Raw genomic sequence first — 26,243 nt, forward strand, 5'->3', positions numbered from 1 at the left:
GAATTTGAATATATGTGAAGTTGGATATTAATTGGTGAAGAATGATAGTTGCTCATTAGCAATTTGAAAGTAAAGGACTGCTTTATTCGAATAAATTAAGCACGGATTTGACAAAGTTGGTTTCGTGTTGAATGAAATATTTTATTTTTATTTCTCTTCCAAACTGTGGTTGCTTATTGCTTGGAAAATTTTTAGTCTATCTCACGCAGAGTTTCTCTAAACCCGAACTCATTGAAGAGATTCTCTGGATGATGTTATAATCTTTACAAATTTGCTCTTTGCAAGTGAAGAAGATGGTTGGAACATGTATGGAATTTTAACCAAACTAGACGAGGGGTTCAGACCCGTTATTTTGCTTCCTTCGTGGTCCAGCCACATCTATTCCATTCTAGGTCTAAACTGGAGATCTAACACTAATCCTTAAACAACACAACTACACAAGTACCAAATTATTACTTTGTCTAAAATTTCATTCATACCTTATCTTTTTACATTCTTTCTTGATTTTTTTCCCACTTTTTTCCATGTCACAGAAAACGGTACAAAAGTAATATATTTATGCACCATTTTCTTAATTAGGGCAGTATAAAAAATAATAATATCTTTCTGCAATATTTTCTTACAATTTTCTCTTTTTGTTTTTGCTTTGTAATGAAAATATCAAATAAAAATAATATATTTGATATTTAGTAAGAAATTAAGAAATATTAAAATATATTGTAAGAAATTAAGAAATATTAGAATATATTATAAGAAATTAAGAAATCACACACGTAAATTTATGAATAATTTTAAGACACTAATTATCACACCCATATATTTCAGCCATTTTTAGTGTATGGGGAGTTTCTTAGACTATCACTACACTGTTGAGGCATTCACTTTCTTTGATCATTCACATCACACTAGCTATTCTGATTTAAAATAGATCAGAATCCTGCTTTATTGCTTCCTCCCCCCCTTTTCTTTGTAATCTTAATTTTCTATTTTTCTTTTCATTTAATTATTTAGAGTTAAAAGCTCTAGTTTTTTAAGTGTACATATGCGACAAAAAAAAATTGAACCAAAATATTTTTGTACAGATTACACAAATCCTTTATTTGATTTAATTATTAAAAAAAACCTCCAGTTTAATTTGGTTTTATTAAAAAAATAAAATTATTAATGACCTTTCATTCGTTTAAATTAATATTTTTAAAATTAATTTGAGTTACTAATAATTTTGTACTAAACAAAGTAAAAAGGTTTGCATTTCAAAGATTAATCTAATGTTTTAAATAAACTTAAGAAATTATTTATCAATTTTTTATTACATTTTTTTTGTACCTATTCTTTTGAGTTTTGAGGTTGCTTCCCAAAATCCATGAGTTGGATTGTTTGCAGGGAAATGGGTGCAACAACAAAGGGTTTGGGCTTTCTGAATGAGATTGGTTTGAGTTCAAGCAATGTGGGCTGCTACATTAATGACCAATGGAAAGCTTCATTATTTACCGCCATTTTTTTTTTGTTGGTTTGGGAAAGGAAAAGGGCTTTATTTATTTATTTATTTATGAACTGCTCTTAATTTGGATGTGACATGTGAAGGAGGAGAAGTTATATGGTTTTTACCAAAGTAGCACTAGTTTGAGCAATTATTGTTCTGAATTGACATTGGACTATATAGCTCAAGTGAAGCAACTCTGACACTAGGTTTTTATTATTATTTTTATTATTAGTTTATAATTGCATAGTTTTATCTGACAAAAAAAAATTGTAGTTTTATTTCGTAACATGGTATATGATAGGAATAAGATTGAACGCAGTTCATTATCTAATAATTTTTTTTCAAATGAGAGTGTCATAATCTTCTTGCGGGTGAGATCGTGACATAGATGGTTTATGCATTAGAGCATCTGCAGTAGAGGTTGCTTATAAACAACTTCCTGTGCCACATCAATTTTTTTTCAATTTTTTTTTAAGTATTGGAGTTTTTATAAGAACATAGATGGTTTATGCATTAGAGCATCTGCAGTAGAGGTTGCTTATAAACAACTTCCTGTGTCACATCAATTTTTTTTCACTTTTTTTTTAAGTATTGGAGTTTTTATAAGAACATCTACAATGGGAGTTGCTTATAAGCAATTCCCAACCACTTTAAATGGGTCCTACGTGCCACGTCATTCATAAGCAATTCATACTATATTTTTATAATTTTTGCTTCAATGAGAATTGCTTATAAGCACCTCAATTTTTTACAACTTATACTACACTTTTTGACACCTCACATTATTATAATAATTTATATAAAGAGGAAAGTAAAGAAAAAGAAAGCGGAAAGGACAACAGAAGCAGGCAAGCACCGTTGCTTCTGCAAGACACGGAGCTAAAAAAAATTTTCTTTCTTGTGCCACGTAAGCCTACTCCAATGGGCATTCCTTGTTAGAGACGGTGCTTATAAATACGAAACTGGGTAAGCACCCTCCGTTGGAGGTGCTTTAAGCAATTTTGCTAAAATTGTTGTTTATAAACAACCCCTACTGAGGGGCAAATTCGACCCTATGTGTAGGCTAGTGCTGCTAAAAACAAGGAAAAATGAGTAAACAATTAATTTAGTATCTAAAATATCACCCTCTTTTTTAACGGCCTTTAAATTATTGAAATTGCATAAATAATCCTTAAAATATTAAAATTATGCTGTATAGTTCATCTCTATTGAAAATTCTTTTTAGACTTGTCCCTCAATACTGGTAAAATATATTAATTGAGAGACTAAATTGTTATATATTCAATATTTTAGGGACTAATTATATAATTTTATTAATTTAAGAACTATTTAGGAAAGAAAACAATACTTTAATGGCTAAATTGATAGTTTATTTGAAGAAAAATTCTTCCAAGTAGGAATTGGGGAGGTTCAGTATATGGTTCAAAAGAATACAAGTCAAATTTTAGTGTAGTAATGCATACTGTCGTCAGGGGCTCCCAAATTTGCCTCTTTCATTGTTCTTATGAGGTTCTATTCCCAGTTGCTGGAGTAATATTTGGGTCTCTCGATGTTCTTAGTAGTATAAAAGGGATTGGCAAATTGTTGGTTCATTATTTGTTTTATATGTTTATGATGCGAACGATTGTCTTTCGTACATATCATTAGTATATGACACAAATTTGTGATATTGTTTGGTTCAAATTTTCAACGTGATTTATCTCTTAAAATAAAAATTATTAATTATAACTTTTATATTTTAAACGTTATTTTTGCTTTGATTCACATTTTTATGAACGTTTAACTAAACACGCAGATAATCTATTATATGATGTGTATGAGTGTGATTGACTGCTGTTGGGCAAAGCAGACAACGGAATGGATCAATTATGCCATCTGAACATAATATTTATGTATAATATATTGATGCTTGATTTTTACTTTACAATCCTTCTAATGAGATATTTATTTGAAGTATTTACCGATAAGCTTTTGTTAATTTTTTTAAGAATAAACTACACCAATACTTCTTGAAATTTCATAAAATCATACATATACTTCCTATTTTTTCTACTTTTATAATAATCTCTTTTAACTATTTAAAAAAATATTACATCAATACCTCTTTTATATTACTTTTAACTCCTTTTAATAATTTAAAAAATATTATATTGTGATCTCTCTTAAAGGTGGTTACTATAAACCTTAAAAAAAAAAAAGTGTTAGTGTGATTTCATAGAATTTCAGTAGATGTCAAAGTAGTTTACTCTAATTTTTATCCTACTTTCTCTCCAGATTGTTCTGAGTTTATGTTATTGTTTTCTCCGTATGTTTCTTTACAAGTCCAGATAATATGATGTTCGAGGTTGTATTTAAGCTATGATTATTTACTGGTGTGAGGTATAAACTTTAACTGTATTGACAAGTCTAGGGCATGTATTTTCTTGTTACTATCTTCCAGTTAAATACTGTAGGTGTTTAACCTTCTATATGTGATTAGTAATTGCTAAATAGAATATGCATCTTTTAATTTTATATGATTAATGTGATTTTTTTTTTGTGTGGAAATGTATTACTAGATATTCTTATAAACAGGGAGAAAATATCCTTACAGGGGGATCTGTATTAAAGTCAGAGGGAAATTTTGTACACCAACAATTATTGAGGTTTCCCCAGATGCTCCTACAGTCAAAGAAAATTTGTTTGGAAGCTATAAACTATATGTTATGACGTTTCAGTCTGTATCAATTTTTTATTAGCTTTATTTCGTTTTGAGTTTAGCTTCTGGTTGAACTTTGTGATTATGTTATGTGCAAAAACATTATTTCCCCTTCACATAGTTTGTATTGAAATATGCTTATCAAAATAGTTCTTATTGAGTAACATGGACATGAAAGTTCAATTTTTAGCCTAGCTATTGTTGTGTTTGAGGGAAACCATAGTACCATACAGGTGCTTGCTATTGGATATAATGAACCTGAGAAAATAAATGAGATATGTTGGACATACAAACTAGTAGAATCCTTTCCCGTACAAGTAGAGCTTGAATTTCTTCTATGTTTCACATTAAAAACTTTCTAGTCAGAATATGCTGTTCTAAGACAAAATATGATGGCTTCCACCGGAGAGATTCCTTCTATTTGATTTTTTTTTCTCTAGGGTAAGCTTCTTCAAAAGTTTCCTTTCGCTGGATACCAGAAAGGGTTCTTGGAAAAAGAAAAAGGGTGCCTTGGTGGAATGACCCAGCACTGTTTGTGCGCTGAAAATTGGGTTTTGATGCTGATTTTACAATGAAAAAATGAAAGGTATTGAAAAGTCAAACTCTTCATGATGTTCTTTAGATAATAAATGGTATCTGTGAATTACCAGTACTGAAGTAGCAGAGTCTTGCTCCTTACATGTCTCATGCCATGCACATCATATGGAGGATTAATGTAATGAATTAACCATATGGAGGATCGAATTGCTCAAAATTGTCTTTGCTTTGAAGTTCTTGGCTTTCACCTTGCATTGATGAGGAGTCTTATCTATTAACCATCAATTTGAACAAAGACACTGATTAACACTGAGATGTTTAATCTCCAAAATCTAAGATATGGGGATACCACACATACAATAAGATCTTGTAAAAAAAATATTTTACAATATAATCATTTTATCTGGTTATAAAGAAAATCTTAAAGTAAGATGAATTATCCTTTGGAAAAGATGTATTCACCTTCTCAAAACAATTTGCTAAGATTCACTTTCTTTTCTAAAACAATGAGCCTCACAAAAGAAATGTAAAAAAGTCATTATTTTATATTTTTGTATTATATTTTAAACTTACCTTTTTCTGAATGTTAAATAAAAGTTTCAACATCTGTTTATAATACCACTGCCCTTGAACTGTTCAGGCATATGCAAGTGTTGACTCAAGTGTTTGAACTATATAGAGGTGTGACTCAAGTGTATGAATTGACAAAAATAACAAGCGTAGGTGATTCTTTGCTCTTTATATATTTATTGATCCTTGTGGTCAATGTAGGGTCATAAAAAATCACGTAAAAGAAAACCCATGATGATTCGCACGTTTAGTTCCTGTTTAGCAGCTGAGGTACTAGTAGAAAAATGGGGACAGAAGTTGGCAATGCTCTTAAAAAGCTCTGCCTTATTGGATGAACTAGGCCATTTTTCATTGAAGGTGGACTTGCACGAGGAATAGAACGTAGATTGATTTCATGAGTACTACAAGAGGGGTTAGGTAAACTACCTTTTAAACAAAGTGCATAATTGGAAATTATTTCGGTGACCCATGAAATGATGGATTCCATTGAGTAAAACACTTGACTATTTTGATGATTGAGATATGGTGATAATTTATGAGGCAATACAGTAGCAGTGAGGACAAGTTTAACATATGGCATTGGTTCTTTCAAAATAATCTTCTTCAGATGGAAAATCATTATCTTTTTGTTGGTTCTGATTTTCTCAATCTTGTTTTACTTGAAGTTGCTACTACTCCCAAGTTCCAACTTGGTGCAAATATCTGGCAAAGGCCTATAATTCTCATTTAAAGAATATATAATATTTTGTATTTGGTTTCTTCTGATTTTGATTTTGACAATAGGAAACTCATTTCACTGTTTCTTAGCTTCTAACTTTCGTATCTCTTCTACTTTCTAGCATCAAATGACTTCAAGATCTGCCTCTGAGAAATTATAGTTAGACACCACAATACGTGACCTTATAAGTTGTTGACTCTCTTAATTTTTTAATGAACCTACATGTAGCAAAATAGTAGATGATTTTGATATTTTGCTCTAACAAAAACACGTAAACACAAACTTTGAAAATCTGTAAGTAGCAAACTTAATAGGTTGGAAGAAACGTAGAGTGAATGAGATCTTATTAATTTATTTTTATCTTTTTGATGTTCGAGTGAATGAATTCCAAGTCTTCAACAAAAACACGCAAATGGAAATAAAACGACAAATAACATAATTAATATTGATCCTGTGTGTAAACTGTCCCCACTCCCTCTCTTTGTCGGTTTCGATAAATATTATTAGTATGTCACAATTTGCAGAAAACTCCTGGAGTAGATGCATCCCGAAGGTTCACATCAGGCACAACCATCTTCTTGCAGAAACTTTGGCTCGCATACACATACTAACTGGAGCATGGAAATGCTTTACTTTTCCAACAAAAGTGATGCCACTTTCACTCAGGGAAATTTCCCTGCACCTTCCTCTTGTGTCAATATCCCGTATGCAGAATGCAAATGCCTCAATTAATCAACTTTCCTTAATATCTGTATATATATATATATATATAATTATTAATGAAGTTATTGCTGTTAAACGGCCATGCTGAAAATTGATACAAACAGCTAAGCACACCTGGAATTATTAGTTTGGAAAAAGGTTTAAGATTCTCTCATATTCTTTTATGCATACAGCTATAGCCAATGAACACAAAATTGTTTCTTTTAAGGAGTGCTTGAGCCTTGAGCCAGCCATCATAATGGCAAGTTTGCGCTGTCTTTTTGTTCTGATTCAAACTCATTAGTTACTATAGTTTTTAGCTTTATTTCCTTAACAACAAAGCCTTATATCCTACAGTGAGGTGGCCTACATGATGAATCATACACGTCTTCTTTCCTATCAGTTAAAAATCAAAGTTTCAGATATATTATTTATCATGAGATTCCTCTAATCAACCCCCATACCGAAATAAAAAATTTAACAACTTAAAGAAAAACAAAAAATTGAGCAATAGAAATCAGCTGGAATATTCAGGAAGTTTTATGGTCAGGAAATAGGCATATTCTTTATCTTCCCAGAAGATACAAGAAAGATAAAGAAATTAGAAGAAGTAAATTTTAGAATTTGATAATGAGTCTCTATATACATTGAAGATCATAGAAAAAGGAGCTAGTACTGAAGTCATCATCAGTAGGCCTAGTAGGCCCAGGCCTCATCAAATTTCTAACACTATGAGCACAAGGATCAATTCCCTCAATCAATCTAAACCGAAAGGGCAAATGTTAGAGAGCCTTTGTTATAGATTTCTAACACCTCTCACAATCATAGAAAAACATACTCACAGAGAGTTCTACTTTCTATGCTTCATGCTTTACCTGCAACTGCAAGAGTCAAAAACAAAACAAATAGACCTTTAATTTAACCGGAGATGGTGGAGAAGCAACTCTCCGATCGAATCAAGTGTGGGGCGCGAACTCCATCGACGGAGGGAAGCGCCCCACTGGAGTTGGACCGGAGAGGCCGGGGAGAATCCAAGCTCCTCCGGAGAACGCGCCCCATGACGAAGATGGGGTGCTCTGTTTTATTTAGAACCGTTGATGATCTGAACTCTCTGCAGAAACTGATGTGGCGGTCCAGAGCTTCTTCCGTGGAGATGACACTATCTGATCTCACCACCTCGTGTTGCACAGCCTCCACACAAAGACCGCATAGCCATCGACCCTGGTACCTCTGACGCACCCTTGAGATGTATGCAGGGGTGCACTCTTCTGTGAAACCACACGAGTCGCATTTCACACACTCAACTTCAACCTGTGCCACGCTTTTCACTGAGGAACTCTGAGTCTCTGACCCCGAAATTGCCATCTCTAACCCTCAACTTTGCAAGATCAATTCAATTCTATCACCCAACTCTCTCTCTTTCTCCCTTGCAAGTAATAATATAGGGAGAGGCAGTGAGTCAACACAGATTTATGTTGTCCTATGCTAATAAACTAATGTTAGAAAACTGTGCCACATAATAACTTATATATTAGTATTTTGTTTATTTAGAATAAATAAGCATGATATCAGGGTCCTTGAAATGGATTAGACATGAGTCACTCATGAGCTTTTAACCTGTTATTTTGGTGTTTCTTCTTGCCACGTGTCACTCCATGCATATGGCAGCATGGAAAACTAATGTGATTGGCTGGTAGTAGATCGCTGTCATTTGTTTGATTTGGGCACTTTTATCTAGTTTTCAACCATTCAAGTTTATCCTATTAATCCAAACTTTGTGCCACGATGAAACAAAACGGGGTCGTTGCTTGGCACCCTCCAAACTAGTGCCATCTCACTCCCCAATGCCTTGCACATTTTTGGTATTTGCCAGTGCTCATCTCAAACTATAGTGTAATTAGGTATGTTTCACCTTGCTGAACGTGGAATCAGTTTGATGTCCATTCTACAAAGCATTTTGACTCAATTTTGGTCCAAATTCGTTTCACTTGGTTGTCGATTACAATCTACCATCATTCTTAATTACTTGTACGTATATGCCAAGGAAATTTCTTTCTTTTTTTGAATCCGTGATTGTATTCATTGTTATTTGCTAACTTGTTGGCATTGATTGTCAATTATTTTGACATGTGAAAAGCAGATTGTTGTCTTAATGTGTTTTATGTCTCTTCAAGACTGACGTAGGTGTGCAATTAAACATTACATACATGATACATACATAATATTATATATGTGTATGTACCTGTGTTTATTATCCATGTATGGATTGTGTCTTTACTTTGGAAGTAGTTTCAGTAATTTTTTGGTCCTTAAGGTAGTAGGCATGACCTGTCATACAAAAAATTAGTGTCATTAACTGTTCAAACTGCACTTGATATAGTAAATTTTCAGCTGCACCCGCCATTCTATTCCGTATATCCACGTGCTTTTAAGTGTCACATTGTTCAATTAATATACGTATGAGCAAACCATCAAATGATTAGAGGAAAATAGTTCAAATTACTGGCTCTCTACAGTTCAAATTAAGATTACTTGGTTTTGGGGCTAAAACCAAGTAGTTTCCATGTGCTGAACTGTAGATTCCGAGATAGGAAAAACATGGACTGTCTAATGAATAATATTAATATATGTGTTAACTTTCCTCAAGGCAGAACTTCATTATGTGGCAAAGGACCCACCCAAATGAGAATGGATTCAACCTAAATGATTGCTGAACTCCCAAAAATAAAAATGTTATGTGACAGCATGCACAGGCTTGGTTCTGGAAGTTTCATTTGGTCTCACGTTCCAACTCTTCGGCTTCTCACCCATTAGTTCAAGTTTACTGGAGATGCCTCATCCACTTTTATCTTTAGCTCAAGGTTAAGCAGATGATATCACTATTTTTCGTTTCATAGCCTAAGTTATAGTCCCTGGCTTGCCAAATATTTATGAGCGAAGTGCTTGCATGTTTTGATAGTTTTGTTAAGTTATTTTCTTTCAAGTTTATACCAAAGGACTCTTTTACTTACTTCGGTGCATCTTAAATGTGACAATACGTTAAACATGCCTTAAACAAGTGGTATTTGTGGTCATTGAAGCGCGGGACTCATATGGCTCCTAAGTGACTATCTCATTCATTGTATGAAAATGACATCGCAATGACTCAAAATTAACCATGTGCAAGTTTCGACATTTTTTCTAGAGCGACGTTGACACAAGTGACAAGTGGTGTCGTGATATTGAGGTGTGGCTGCTTCTTCTCCGGATTGGAAGACCTCACTAGTAGAAGTGGCTAGTCTCTTGCAATGTCATAAACAAGGTTTGAATATCTACGGAGAGAGGAGTCCAAGTTTAGTACTCGACTCGAACATAATTAACTCGAAAAGAAGATATATGTAAGAAAAATAATAAGACCTGGGACTTAATCCACTAACAAGAGTAAGGATGTAACCTATAATAAGGGAAAGAATCTTTTCCGAATGGGACCAGTGGCTACAAATGATACATCAAAGAGTGGTGCCTTTTGAAATGCATGCATAAATATTACTTTAATGACTTTTTGTTCCTGGTTGGAGACAAAATATTGAAGTTGTATGTCTGTCGCGATTCGTGAGCAACCTGCACTAGTCTCTTTCAACAAGGTATTTTAGGAAGAGTCAAAATCTGGAGTTAGTGATTTCCTAGCCAATATAGGCATGAAATTGAAGGCTAAGCCACCACTGGTCCATGTGGTTGGTCCCATGACTGCAACACTCATCATATCCAAAACCTGCCTCTGCTGCAAATGAGTTTAGCGGACAAGTAAGCTGTTATAGTCTATAGATTTTTAAGGCTTTACTTGAATCTTCCTATTTTACACGCAGCCACTAGCTGTAAATCTTTCAAATGGTTGATCCAAGTTTAGTGATGATGTGACAGAAGCACCACTCAATGAATATATGTTTAACTCTCGAGTGTTTTTGCACCAAACTTGGTCTCCACTAAATTTGAGTATGTTTGGATCACAGTTCTAGGGTATGTAACTCACTTTTTTTAGTTCATCATGTTATAATTATGCAATGATATTTGTCTTTGAGGAGATATAAAGAGAAAATGATTATATCTTTATTATTTTTATTGGATTATTTCATGCACAACTTCACATTAGTATAAATATTTTTTTGTTTTTGAATTAAATTTTTATGATTTTTTTTTGTCATCATCCAAAAGGTCTCTCAACCAATAAAATTTTATAAACTCTGATTTTTCTTTTTATTTTAGGATACGATCTTATTTGTATCTTAACAATTCTTCTCTCAAAGAAAGGACTTAACCTCCTAATTCAATAGACCTTGTACATCATTATATCATTTTTTTGTTATAAACATGAGTTATTGATTGTTACCAAATTTAACATGTGGCTCTAATACCACTATTAGGGTTATGAGTTTTTTGGTCATTGTTTAATGGGATATATATTTATCAAGAGGAAGGTTATTATATCTTGTTATTTTTATCAATGTATTTGAAATATTTGCACGCACTACTCTGTATTAAAGTGTGTTTGGCTTCTCATTTCAGATGCACCAAATGTCTACTTGTTCATTCTAAAGCAAAAAATGGAGAAGCAATAACACTAATGTGTTAGGATACAATCAAAGTCTCATATCGTTAAAATAATAAAAAAAAAGAGTTTATAAAAATACATATACTTCATTGGTTGAGAGACCTTTTTAATGATAACCAAAAGAAAAATCACGAGAATTTAAATCCAAAGTAGACAATATTTATATTAATATGGAATTGTGTGTGAAATAATCTAATAAAAATAACAAAGATATGACTTTCTTCTCTTGATAAATATATCCTCTTAAATACAAATATTATAACATAATCATAACAGTGGTATTAGAACCTGGTTAGATTCTATTAAATTGTGAGGTTAGGTCTTTTTTGAGAATATTAAGATATAAATAAATTCTTACATTTTAAATTTTGATGTGCTTGAGACTGGCTTATAAACATGTATGTTTATAGAATAATAGATGATTCTCTCATTCTATTACCTCATTACCCTCATTAGTATCGACTCAAATTTATTAAAAATTACGAATTTTATAAGTCTTGCATCTAATTTAATAAATTTCTATCTTTACATAAAGGCAAAATTCATCCAAATTCGTATTTTTTAAACAATAATAAAAAGAGTAAGCTTAATAGTTATATCTTTTGTATCTCATCTATGAATTTTTACTTCTCAACAGTTTTTCAACGCACTTTGAAAGTAAGCTTAATTCTTGATGAGATTCTCGTGTCCTCTCTTGTTGCCTGACACCTTAAAAGCAGTGCTATTTTGTGTTATTCTATATTGATAGGCAGTGTATCAAGCTTTCTGACTTATTTGCTCCTGATGGGTCTTTCTGGGTCACTTAACTTCAGGTAATGTTAATATGATTTGTTAGCATATTTAAACAATGAAGGACCAAACATGAAGATTCAAACCAGTATAAGTCATGGTGTTGAATTGGTTTTCTTCGATATCAATTCCACGGCTGACTTTTTGATTCTAAAGGATCAGTAGGATTTATGCACAGCTCCATGGTATCCAAACAACTAGTACTTCATTTCCAAGCCTAATTAATTAAGCTGGACAATGATTATGCTGGTGAATGTAGCAACATATTGCGAAGATAATCAGATAGTTTGATGATCATGTTGTAAGGTGATGTTTTCTGTGCCTTCAGTTTTTCAACATCATTAAACCAGAAAAAGCAAAACTAAACATTGTGGGGTGCACAGAACTGTTAACTGACAGCTTCAGCTTTTCATTGAAAAGGGTGTGTCTTCACTTTGTATCAGGCATCTTCTGACATGAATGATGCATGCATACCGTACTACCCTGATATTTAAATTATTTTGTGTCCCTTTTCTCCTAGCCAGTTCCGGAACTAGATCTCTGTGATGAAAAAGAAGTTTGTAAAGTCCCTGGAAAACAACCTCGGTCAATTGGCAACATCATCTGATACTACTCATCGTAACAAGAAAAATGAGATAACGTAAATTAAGCAGTGTTATTCCCCATAACATAATACCTGCCAATTCTGTCTCTACCCTCGACAAATGTGAAACTCTATGCAAGATGTATGTATTCTCACAAAATGGAATGAGGAGAATTTGTTTTTAGAAATCCATGAAGGATAGATAGCCACACCTTATAATTAAGGTTTGTTAACTTTCACATGTAAAATTAGCGGGATCCAACAATAATCAATATACTAAAATGCAACAGCGGAGGTGACAGAAAATCTCATGCAGAAAGTAACAGCTGATGCAGATCGGGTTAAGAGTAAGGGAGACAAGATGAAAGAATGACACATGATTCCTATATAAAATTCATCTTATACAATATTAAATTAGAGTTTATTTAAAGTGCATAAAAATAAATGAATAATAGAGTGAAAATAAAGAAATAAAAAAATATTTTTCAAAATATTTTTTAAATTAAATAATTTATTAAAATCTTGATTAAAATCAATAAAACACAATCGTTTTTTCAGTGAAAAAAGATTGACAACCGATTTAAAGTTAACTTTTTATCTGTTGGAGTATTTTTGTTTTTATACTTGTTATAATAGATTTTCTTAGTTGATTTGTAAAAAAATATTAAAAAAATGAGAATCCATACGATTTTATTTCTCTCTTTACTAATTTCTTTGATACTAAATAGACGCACTTTCCATTTTCAATATTTTCTCTTTCTTTTTTCTCCTTCTATATTTCTTAATTTGGTTGCTCTTATAACAACTTCATTTCATACAGATAGAGATTCACTAATTTTGAGAGATTTAATAATTCATATTCTTCATTAAATTTTAATAATTTAATTGTTAAATTAAATTTTTTAATAAATAAATAAAATTATTAATTTTTATAAATTTTGAAAATTATATAATATTTTATTATATATTCAAATCAAAATATAAAATATTTTTATAAATTTACATTAATTTGAATCAGTATAATAAAATATCAAATAGTTTTTTAATTTTGTAAAAAATTATAAACTTTATTTATTCATTAAAAACTTTTAATTTAATAGATAGATTGTTAGTATTTAATATAGACTATGATTTATTGAGTAAAGTGACTCTATTAAGAATTTTTATTTGAATAAATGCTTATTTGAACAAATAACTTACTTAAGAACTTATATTATAAGTGTTTAAAATTCAATAAAATTTTACATTTGGATATACATGTTAACAAAGACCTGTGTAATTTAAAAATATTTGGATGTATAATTATTTAAGCAAGATGTTATCTCATTTTAAAAATTAAAAAATTATAAATTAAATTTTGACCATAAATAAAATAAAAAGTAACTAAATAGTTTTTAAAAATGAGATTATACATCACAATAATATTAAAAATAAAAAAATAACTAATCACTATTCACCTAATTTTAGTTTATAAAAAAAAGTTATTAACAAAATATGAGAAATCAATTATATATAACTATGATTAAAAATTAAGAACCATAAATTTTAAAAATTGAAAATAAATTCTATATATTTCATAAAACTATGGTTAAAAAATTATTATATAAATATCAACAACTAAATTATTCTAGATGTGATAATTTAAAGAAGAGAAAAAAGTTACGATATTTTTTGATAATAGGAGAATATGGATTTTAGAAGGAAGAGATAGAAACAAAAATTAAAGGAGAACAAAGGATATCAATATCACTTTTTTTTTACCCAATTTATTCAAGAACATCCATAATCTCAACTGAACATCAATCTACTTAAATTCAATCGAATCAGCCATGAATCACATATTTGATGATGATTCAACTACATGCAACTCAAAATATAACAATTCAAGCTCTAGCTAGCTTCCTTTATCTCTTAGGAAAAACAAAATCAACCAAGAGAGAAAGAGGGGAGAAGAAGCTCTGCGTGGATCTGAGCTTGGCTTTGCAATATAGCTTGAGGATGAACTCTCACAACTACTCACCAGTTACACAAAGAAGGGGAAGAAGAAGAAAAAGATCTTAAGAATAAGGAACAAAGAGTCAACTTCTCTAAATCTAACTTCACTATTTTAAGAACAAGCTTATGGAACCCCTTCCCAAGCCTTAATGTTACAATAAAAGTCATGTGGTATTTAATTAAGATAATTAATTTTTTAAAAAAATATTAAATGTAGTAATATTTAATTAAAATAATTAAGATTTTTTTAGGAGTACGTGAAAATTTGATAATATTCAATTAAGACTTTTTTTCACTTTAAAAAAGTTTGATAGTATTGAAAAACATAAAGATTGAAATGAATGAATTTCATGAAACTTTTTAATTAAATTTATATATAATTTACTAATTCGACAATCTTACTAAAACTATTAAAAATTTTGTATGACTTTTTTTTCTCGTTTATTTTTTTCCTTTTTTTCTCTCTCACCTTTTTTGCTTCTCTCATTTTTTACTCTCCCTCATCTTCTCTATCTTAGATATTTTTTCTATCTTTCTCCTCTCTTTCTTCTCATGTCTTCTATATTTCATATTGTCTTTCTATTTTCTTTCATCTTATTTATTTATTTATTTATTCTTCTACTTCTTGTCTTTATTTTTTCTTCTATCTTTTTTTATTTATCAGTATTTTTTGTTATATTTTTGTCTATTAATATTGATGTATAATTTATCAATATTTTTATTTTTTAATTATTAAATGTATATTTTTTTAAAAAAATTTATATATTATGTATCGTTATTTTTTAAAACCATTAAAATTGAACAAAACGCTTATTTTTATATTTTTAATAAAATTTAATATTGAAATATCGAAATTTTAAACATATATTAAAAATATATTTTTACAATTCTATAGGTAATGAATATCATAAATTTAAACATATGATTTAAATTTAATAGTATGAATGAGAAAATAAAAATGCATAGATGATTATATGTAGAGAAATGTTAATTAAGAGAACATGAATCCATACTCAATTATTTATCAAAAGATTGAAAAATTTACTAATTATGTTTTCTTTATTTAAACCTTGTCATTTTTGTGTGTAGAAAAATTGTATTATTTTAAAAAATTCATACTATCCTTTAAAATCTAGTAAAATCCTTTCAAATCTTACAAATTCTTAAGATACAAATTCATTAAAATGTATATACAAAATCTTGATTAAAAAAATGTTTTAATTTTTTTTTAAAAGCCTTTATAGTAAAAAAAAAGTGTTTTAAAATTCACAATATTTTTTATTTTAAAATAATTTTATAAAATCTCAATCCAATACATATTTTAAATGTGTTTGGTGCAATGAAAGTAAAAGAAGAGGGGCAATGAAAGTAGAAGTTAAATTTTTAAGTGTTTGGTATAAAGAATTTGAGGAGAAGTTATGGAAAGATTGAGCTTCATATATTTTTTTTCTTACCCTTTAATATTATAGGATTAGATGGAAAGATAATTTTTTTTAAGTAGTCAATTTTATAATATAAAGAAAATTGTGTAATTTAATTAATAAAATCAATTTCAATTCTTTATTTAATCTCATACAAATCAATTAAAAATTTATCATTCGCTTACTTTTTTTAACAAACAATAAAAATCTTTACTTTATTTCTTATTTATTTATTTATTTACTCTTTTCTTCTTTTTAATTCTTTATTTTTTATAAAAAAAATATTAATTTCCTTATTTTAATTAAAATGACTTTAACTGGAAAATAAACTAGATATTAGGAATGATTGTTGTTATCCAATAAAAGATACTATTAGATCTGGATGCAGAGAAGAAAAACACGTAATTTTTTTTTTTTAACCTTTTTTATACAGTAAAAAAGATATTAACTATTGAATTGTTAACGAACGAAGTAAGCCATCAGTATGACCAAATAAATGTTGATTAATTAGTCCATAGAATGGAATGCGTCGCATAATAATAATACAAATATCAAATTAATAAACAATAAATGACGATATATATATAGTTCATGTCTAACCGCGATCTCCGCTGTTTTTTCCCTTATTAATTATTCAGGCTTCAGGTTCAGGGTTTCCCATATTCCTTTCTCTTCAACCACAATTCTCATTCTCCTCTAACTATTAACTATTTAATCTTCCTCACATTCTTCTCTGTTTCGCATCTCGTTTCTTCCAGATTCAGCCAACTTGCTAATTGCCACTTTTCGTGTTCATCCCAATCAGGTGAATTTCTATCAACCTCTCAGATCCATTGATAATTAATGCTGTTGCTCATAGGTTGCTACCTAGCTCGCTCTTCAACTTTTATTTAGGTTTATTTTGATTTTAGGGTTTCTCTGCACGTGTCATAGTTACTTCTACTTGTCCAGATTTTGATACCGCAAATTGTCCAACCCGAGCTAAAACTTTTTTTTTTTTTTTCCCTGGTGTTTTTGTAAATCTGTGTGTTTTTTAATTCTGACAAATGTGAAGTGAGAGCTGGATGGAGATCATCGTGACGTGTATGACTTTCACAATTGAGAGGGTGGAAGCGAATTCAATTGCACGAGGGGGAGGGAGTGAAAACTATTTATTAGCGGTTCGGGGTGATTAAACTAATAAAAACACAGTATTAAGGTTAAACTGTCAAATAAATGGTTGTTGCTGCTTTCAAGTGTGTTGTTGTTAGCAGTTGTCGGTTTGTGAGGATTTACTTGCCTTTATAATGTGAACTTGCTTTTATTGTCTAGTCTCTGCGTGTGTATATCTGTTGGCTGAAAGGGAAGTTTTTTGTTCTTTCTTGTTAGAACATTGTTTATTCTTTTTTGCTATTTTCATAGATTTTAGGGCACTGAGAGCTTGAGATTGAATCATTCAACTCATTTTGAAAAAGGAGAGCTTGTCCTTCACTTCTTTTTTATTTGTAATTTCATGTTTATGCAGGATGAAGGTAGGCTTTAATGGATTAAGGGGTAAAGAAATTTCGCTTATTTCCATTGTTCTCATGTCTGGAACTATCCTTTTATGGTCATGGGAGAAAACACCTGGTCTTAGCACCTTTATTCCTCCTCAAACACCACCACTGCAGCTGTCTTCAGGTTTACTTCCATTTATAAAACTGTTTTCTTTGAAAAACATTGATATGGTATCCTGTCAATATGACAATTTTTTTTTATCTTTATATACATTTGTTTTATGAAGGTAAAAGTGTTGTTTTTGAAAACTATTAATTGCAGATTGAACAACTGTCTGGCGTAGAATTTGTACCCAAGTTTGAAAATTCATGCTGAATAATGCCCTTTGCATTGTTCTCAGTACTGTTTTTTGACGGGTGCTGTTTTACATGTATGCAGATCATTTAGTTAGTGGTCGTTCAGTCCAGGTGCTAGCACCAGATCCACGATTGGATGAAGATGGCTCATCACTGGCTAAGAAAAAGACGACCAATGAGCAAAAGGAACCACATCTCGAGAGAGCATCACTGACAGTTCCTGCACAAAGCACTTCTGGAGAGAACAAGGGTGAAGATGGCTCATCATATACTGAAAGTAAGATATTGCTTTCTTTAATCCTCTATGGTTTTAAAGGGTTTACAATGCCTTGTGATGTGCTACCATCCTGCATCAAATGAGCACGTGAACATATGTGACCTTTATATATGGTGCCTTGTTTATTTACTTATCCAGTTATTTGCTTTAGTGGTTGGAATGCTACACTTAACATTGCACTAAGCCAGATTGATAGGGATAACCGGATAAGTTAAAAGTATTCTTACTGTGTGTTTGGATCCTCATCAAGTAGGATTGGTTTTGGATCACAAAAGCAACTTATAGTTGCTTTTATGTCAAATTCAAGTACATAACATGAATTTGGAACAAATGTGGATCTATGATGCTCAACCAAGCACGCACTTAGATATAGATAATTTCTTCCAAAATTACATCTATTAGATGTCACCATCCTTTTAGCAATAAAACCATTATCACATGGTCTGTGTTTGCTTTCCCTCTCTGTTTATCTCATGTTGTCTTATTGGGGCTTATATCTTAAACTTCATTGAGATGGTGTAGAGATTCCTTCAAGTGTGTCAGATGAAGAAGCAAAACCTGAAAGCATCTTGGAAGGTGGGAAAAACCATGGCGTACAGACTTTTTCCAGCTCAGGTGAGGTGGAGAAAAGTTTGAAACAAGAAGAACACAAGCATAGAAAAGATTTTGTGACAAACTCTCCACAAATAAGCTCTTTAACTGGTGCAAAAGACGAGTTGAATAATGTTACTGAGAGTAAAGGTACAGGTTTTTCCGCTAATCATCTATAAAACTCTATTGGCAAGTTTCTCTCCTTTCGATGAGTTGAAGAAAGTTGATACATGCTTTTAAACTTGTTTTATGAAAACAAGCTTCCTTTTAAAGAATATCTCCGGATATTTCTAAGTAACCTTGTTTTTTTTCCCTGAAGAAAATGTGAAACATTAGGTCCATTTGTTTCAAAGTTGAGTAGAATTGATTTTGAAGGATCTAATTTTAACATAATTAGAATGTGTGCTCAAATTACTTTCAGATTCTGATTTTACATTAGAATGTGTCCCAATAAGAGGAATTGGTTATGAAGGCGAGCCAAACAGGCACATAGGTATAGGAAATAGGAAAATTGATACACATTCTTCAACTCATTTTTCAATAATGAGCTTCCTAATTAAGGGTATCTTCTAACTTTTGTAAGAAACTGTTTTTTATACCGAAGAAATCTTCAAACCTTTTATAAGTTAGAATGTTTACTGGTTTGTGTCTTCATTTTCAAGGGAATTACCTATTATATGGTAGCACTCCGTCACTATTACTTTGAGACTTGAGTAGGTGTAGTTATTAGTTAACAACATAATATTTTCCCATAGACTATTCCTGAGAAAACAAATTTCTCGTATTAGACAACCTGGCTGAAACTTTTTAAATTACTTTGAGAAGGTGTACTGTGTATTCTTCTGCAGGAGGGATGTACCATATGCACATTTATTGGACTATTGAACAATATTTACAAGTATTGATAACTAATGTATGTTCCCTTGTTGACTCTTTATCCAGTCTGTAACTATGCAAAAGGAAAATGGGTCCCAGACAACAAGCGGCCGTTGTATTCAGGTTTTGGTTGCAAACAGTGGCTATCAGGGATGTGGGCTTGCCGCTTGATGCAACGTACTGATTTTGAATACGAGAAGCTTCGATGGCAACCCAAGGATTGTCAAATGGAGGAATTTGAAGGTTCTAAATTCTTGAGAAGGTATTTCATTCTCTTGATCTATATATATATATATATTGATTTAACTTGTGTCATTGTACGATTTGGTGCTGAACTTTGTGATTTTTTAATAATTCAGTTCATTTTAAGCCGTAGACTCATTCAAAATGATTGAAGAGTATGATGCACTCCTCAATTGTCTTGAAATAGGGTTGGACAGTTTTAGTTGACGGCATGTGTAAGCATGGTAGTCATGTTACTACTTAATTTAGTCTATTTTTGTTCTGATCACAAGACTGATGCTTTTTGAGATACCTTTTTAGTTTTGTGGATTTCTTCTGGTTTAGGAAACAAATTGTTACGACTTTCCCATCTACATTTTCAGTTCTTTTATTGGAATGTTCTTGGGTTCAGCAGAAAAAATTCAAGAAACATATGATCACTGATAATAATCTTTGTTAATTTAGGATGCAAAACAAAACTCTAGCTTTTGTCGGAGACTCGTTGGGCCGGCAGCAGTTTCAGTCTTTAATGTGCATGATCACTGGTGGTGAGGAGAAGCTTGCTGTTGAAGATGTAGGAAGGGAGTATGGATTGGTTATAGCTGATGGCTCTGCCCGTCCTAATGGGTGGGCATTCCGTTTCTCAAGCACTAATACTACCATCTTGTACTACTGGTCGGCTAGCCTATGTGATGTTGAACCTATTGATGTAAACAATCCAAACACAGATTATGCAATGCATCTTGATCGGCCACCAGCATTCTTGCGCCAATATCTCCACAAGTTCAATGTCCTGGTTCTCAACACAGGTCACCACTGGAATCGGGGAAAGCTCAACGCTAATCGATGGGTAATGCATGTTGGTGGTGTGCCAAATACTGATAGGAAGATAGCAGTGATTTGGGGTGCCAAGAATCTTACGATTCACAGCATTGTTAGTTGGGTGAATTCACAGCTTCCAAAACATCCAGGTTTGAAGGCATTCTTTCGTTCCATCTCTCCTAGGCATTTTTTTGGTGGGGACTGGAACACAGGAGGCAGTTGTGACAACACCAAACCGATGTCCATTGGAAAGGAAATATTGGAAGAGGAGTCCAGTGATCAAGGTGCTGCAAGTGCGGTAAAGGGGACAGGGGTTAAACTCTTGGACATAACAGGTCTTTCTCAGCTAAGGGATGAGGCTCATATATCACGGTTCAGTATTACAGCGAAGCCTGGTGTGCAGGATTGCTTACACTGGTGTTTGCCTGGTGTTCCTGATACATGGAACGAAATACTCTTTGCTCAAATATAGTTTGCTCATTATGGTGCTCGGAGAGTATTTGGTCGGTGTTGAAAAGGTTACAACCATTCCATGGCTTGGAAAGGGTTACTCACTTTCAAATCCAGTTTTTCAGAGGACGCAGTCATGTGGTTGCAATATGTCCTAGCTGAGTTCGTACTTCAGAGCTGATCTGATGAGATATTTGAAGTCGTACGGTGCAGAGATTTGTTATATCGCATTGCCTTAAAAATAACTTTGACTACGCAAATTTTGAGGTCTTCTGTGGTATAACTTATTTGAGATGTAAATTAACTACTCCATACGGCCTACACATGGCAAGCGTTCAACTGAAAAGAAGGTAGATAGACAAAGATGCAGAATAGGATCATTCGAAGATTTTACCAGGAAGTGATGTCTTCACAATGTATTGTTGTAGCAGAGGTTGAAGTCAATAGAACAGGAAAACGCCCGTGCTCTCTATTTAAAACAATTTGGGCAGGGTGGAACATAATTTATTCATGGATTTTTTATATAGCATATACCGATTCATTTCGTGCTGAATGTGATATACATATATATTCTACGGACAATATTACTAGTGGGGTCTCTGAGTACAATAGTTATGCCGACCACTCTTTTATGTCCTCATCGATCAACTGATACGCCCATGATACGTTGCAACCGTATTTAATAGCGTGATGTTAGTTTGTCTATTAATAATGTATGTGCATCTTCTCTATACCACAATTGAGCAATGATATACATGCTACCTCTAATCCTTCAACTTGCTCGCTGATAATGCTGTTGTATATTTCCTTCGTGGGATTTAGTTGGGCTCGTTGGCACCCTCCCTCTCAACAACAAAAGAAAGTAGAGACCATTTAGAAAGTCTGACATCTTTAAGAAATGTTAACAACATATCTTCTTAACACATCTTTTGGGACATATATTCTTTTTACTATTAATCTAAATTTATTTGAAATCACTTTATTTCGTGAGTCACAGTTTTAATTTAATTTAATTTATTTACAGTTTTATAATTTTAATATCCAAGTATGGTAATTAGGTGATTTTAGTCTAGATGTCAATTTTTCATTAAAAACTTGACTGATTTTGCGGATATAATATTGGCAAATGACATGACAAATAACGCGGTATTGGCAAATCATATGACAGTGGTGTGTAGTAATGTCAATAAAATTGTCAAAATGGAAGAAATGATATTCAAATCTCTTTACTCTAAACTTTACCGACACTTTTGGTATGCAAAATCTTAATTTTCTTGAAAATTTTAAATAAAAAATTTTAGTTTTTCAAGGATAGATATTAAAAAGAATTTTTAAAAATAAATTTTTTAAAAAGTATTTTTATCACATTTTTTTTCATAAAAAAATTTCATGGGTGAGAATTTAACTTTTTTGAGTTAAGGAAATTTTTTTTTATATTTATAAAAAGATTATAATATTCTTTTTTAAGACAAAAAACTTCATTAATATATTTTTTATTCATTATCACATCAAATATGAAAACACATTGATTTTATCAACTAATTAAAATATAAATTAAATTAAATAATTCTTTAGGTATGTTATTTTTTTATCACTTTTAATTATATTATTTTTTAAGAAAATAAAATAAGTTTCATGTACGAACTTTTAATAAATTATTTTTTTATTATTATTATTACAAAATATTTTATTATGAATTATTTTTTTATCACTTTTCTTGTTATTCTAATAATAAAAATTAAATAATTATACAAAAAAAAAATTATAAGATACAATATTTTATACTCATTTAAAATTCATAAATTATAAAATTGCAATGCTAATTTCTTACTATCATTTTTAGCCTCTAAATTTATCAAATTATTTAAGCAAAATATTTTTATATATGTTTTTTCTTATTGTTTTCTAGTTTACTTATATTTTTATTTGATTTTTAATTTAATTTTTTTTTCTTATTATGGTAAAATCAGGAAAAATATATTTTATACTTTGATTTACTGTGATTTTGCATATAGTCTAATCATATATAAATTATTGATTTGTTGTTTTAAGCTAAATAATTATTAAATATAATTATTAAATTGTTGTTTTAACCAAAAAATTAATACTTTAACCAAACATGAGAATCTTTATTTCTTGAAAAATATATATTAATATTCACTGAAATTTTTATGAATAATCAAACAGATTTCAATCATTTTCAGGAATCATGATTCATAGAATTTGTAATTTCTATGAATCATGATTATCGGAGTTTGTAATTCACAGGAATCGTGATTTTCGGGTATAAAAAAACATCTCCCCAACCAAACACTCCCTTAATTACTAAGGTAAATAATTTCTTTAACATATAATTAAAGTTATAATATATATTTTAAATGAAATTTTAAATTTAAATTACTCATATTTATTACTAATAAGTAAAAAAATTATATATATATATATATATATATATATAGTTTTAAATATTATTTTTAAAATAATTACTACACAACCAACAATTTGACACATCCAATATTGATAAAAATTGATTCAGTTAATAAATAACAAACTCAATTCCACAAGAACACGAGTTTGATTTTCACAGCTAATATGATAATTTTATCGGGAAGTACCTCTCATTCATGACTTTAAAGAGCAATCAAAACGACTCACTTATATTTTTAAGCTCATTTTTTTTACATATAACATAACGTATAATTAAACAACAACGTCAACATATATACTACTATATTATAAACTAGTTCTTTAACTTATATAATGTTGCACCAATTTAGTCGAGGAAATGAACTCAACCATATATGTTACTAAGGTAACATGTTAATATGAATTCAGCTATAAATGTCATCGAGTTAATATATTGACCTATACTAATAATTAGAGAACATGCATAATCAAGTTAGTATATCAACTCGATATTTGTACAAAAAGGTAATAAACACAAAAGGTAGTATATTTACATGTCAATTATAATGGTTATAAAATCAATGTAAATGAACAATTACAATTAACAAGAAAAAAGGTGTATAACATAATTTAGGGTACACCCAACAAATTAGACTAACTTAATGATCAGACTTTTTTTTGCATATACCTTTGCTGCTAGGAAACAAAGATCAACAACCATGTGAACCAACATTAATTCACAAGGATAAAAAGTGATCTTACAGAAAAACATATTCATTCAAGTTTATCTTGATAAAAACAAATGCTTTAGATAATTTTTATTTTATACCGGTAAAATCGAGGTACTTCATACTTCTATATTTTATTTAATAAAAAAAATTTAAAATTATCAAGGTTTGTTAAATTAATTAGTGTTACACTTAATCCTCAAACCTTATAGTCTCGGATTAGTGTTGTATTTTTAAAGGTGATAAAATTTTAATATTATTTTTTATTATTTAAAAATTTAGAAATAAAATTATCTAAAAAAATGTATACATTAAATTAGGTTATAATCTTTATATATATATATATATATATATATATATATATATATATATATATATATTATAGATGGAAAAAAATTATAATAAATACATATTTTTTAGTATATATTATAATTAAAATTTATATAAATAAAATATCTTTAAATATATAAATTATATTTTATATTTATGATATTTTATTTCTATGTTTTTTCCCGAAAGCATGCTAATCCATATGTTGTATGGAGCTGCGCATCTTATTTGCTGGGTTATTTTAATTAATGATATTTTTTTTAAGAAAATTATACACGTAAAAATGATACATCGAAAAAGATAAAATATTAAGATTTTTTTATTTTTTTAAATGTTCTCATTAAAAGAAATCATAAAACCACTATGATCGAAGAAAAAGTATGTTTAGAGGGAGAAAAGGATAAATGATTTGATATCTTTAATTGCCTATTACATTCAAATTATCTTATATGTTATTTATCTTTAAATTTTTGCTTAATAACTTGCTAATAATTAAAAATAACATTATATCATAATTTAAATTATTTTTTTATAATTTTAAAATATAATTTATATATTTAAATATATTTATTTATCGCATATTTTAATTATAATATAATTTATATTCACAAGTGCTTATTTATTGTAAATTTTAATTTTATAAAATTAATAGTTTTATTAGATTCTACCAATAGAGTTTAACTAAATAATAGAGTGAATGAGTTTTGTAAATTCATCGTTACCAAGTTCAATTTTTATTAATAAAAAAATATATTTATTACTTTATTTAATACTATCTTATCAAGTATTAAATGATTGTATGGAGAGCCTATTCCTATATTAAAATGGGGGCAACCACCATACAAGTGTGATGAATTAAATAATTGATTGAAATTATTTTTAATCAATAAAAAAATATTATAAAGGACAAAACAAATATTTCACTTTAGGATTTTGTGTTAGTAGTATATGAGATTAATATTAATATTTAGATTAAATAAATAGATAAAAAAAATTTGATGTCAAAGTTTATTAAAGTAGTTGGATCATTAAAAAAAATTAATCAATTGTGAATTGATATAACTCTTTTGAGTTACAATATTCTCACTTTATCCATAAAATACAAAATATAGATACAAATTTATGTTTTGTAATTAAAATTGAATTTTCACTTTTATAACATCCATGATAAATATTCATGTAAATTATCAATGCAAAACTTTAATTTTGATTAAAATATATAAATATGAACTACTAGTAATAAAAAATTGAAATAATATATATAGAATATGATGTTGAAATCAAATTCTTATTATTGTAATTTTTATTATAAAAAAATACATAAAAGTATTGTATTAAGTTTTACCATTTATAAAGTACACAATTTAAAACATTATTATTATTAAAAAAATACAACATTTCTTTCAACATTTCTTTATGAAGAAAAATTCAACGAATTGAATTTAATTAAAAAAAATGCAAAAGATTGACTTGGGAAAGTGTAAAGTAGAGAACAGCCTAGTCCCTAGTAGAATGACCGTGCCAAGACATATAATAATCTGATGACAAATTTACAAGGAAGGGCCATCCCAACGGTCAAGTCGGAAGATATCAGATATATTAATGGGTATCATCACTGATGACTG

The 26,243-nt window shown here is 29.9% G+C and overlaps 2 protein-coding genes across 4 annotated transcripts; one reads left to right on the forward strand and one right to left on the reverse strand.

The window, feature by feature from the left end:
* Positions 1 to 7,225: 7,225 nt before the first annotated feature.
* On the reverse strand, positions 7,226 to 8,278 carry LOC109808952 (DUF1677 family protein (DUF1677)). Its single transcript, XM_020372153.3, has one exon. The coding sequence runs from the start codon at positions 8,071 to 8,073 to the stop codon at positions 7,627 to 7,629; it is 447 nt and encodes a 148-aa protein (XP_020227742.1). The 5' UTR covers positions 8,074 to 8,278; the 3' UTR covers positions 7,226 to 7,626.
* Positions 8,279 to 16,639: 8,361 nt separating this feature from the next.
* Positions 16,640 to 21,763, forward strand: LOC109808197 (protein trichome birefringence-like 16). Of its 3 annotated transcripts, XM_083075788.1 has the most exons (7): positions 16,640 to 16,729; positions 16,843 to 16,889; positions 17,589 to 17,743; positions 17,999 to 18,193; positions 18,707 to 18,934; positions 19,727 to 19,922; positions 20,348 to 21,763. In XM_083075788.1, exons 3-7 carry the CDS (start codon positions 17,590 to 17,592, stop codon positions 21,174 to 21,176), a joined length of 1,602 nt encoding a protein of 533 aa, XP_082931914.1. In that variant the 5' UTR covers positions 16,640 to 16,729; positions 16,843 to 16,889; position 17,589; the 3' UTR covers positions 21,177 to 21,763. The 3 variants fall into 3 exon arrangements, with proteins under 3 accessions (XP_082931914.1, XP_020226677.1, XP_082931915.1); XM_083075789.1 differs by having other exon boundaries at positions 16,693 to 16,889; positions 18,716 to 18,934; XM_020371088.3 differs by lacking the exon at positions 18,707 to 18,934 and having other exon boundaries at positions 16,692 to 16,889.
* Positions 21,764 to 26,243: the final 4,480 nt, after the last annotated feature.

This window comes from Cajanus cajan, chromosome 5, assembly GCF_000230855.2.
Source record: "Cajanus cajan strain Asha chromosome 5, NIPB_CcT2T_4, whole genome shotgun sequence".
In the NCBI taxonomy this organism is placed as follows: Eukaryota; Viridiplantae; Streptophyta; class Magnoliopsida; order Fabales; family Fabaceae; genus Cajanus; species Cajanus cajan.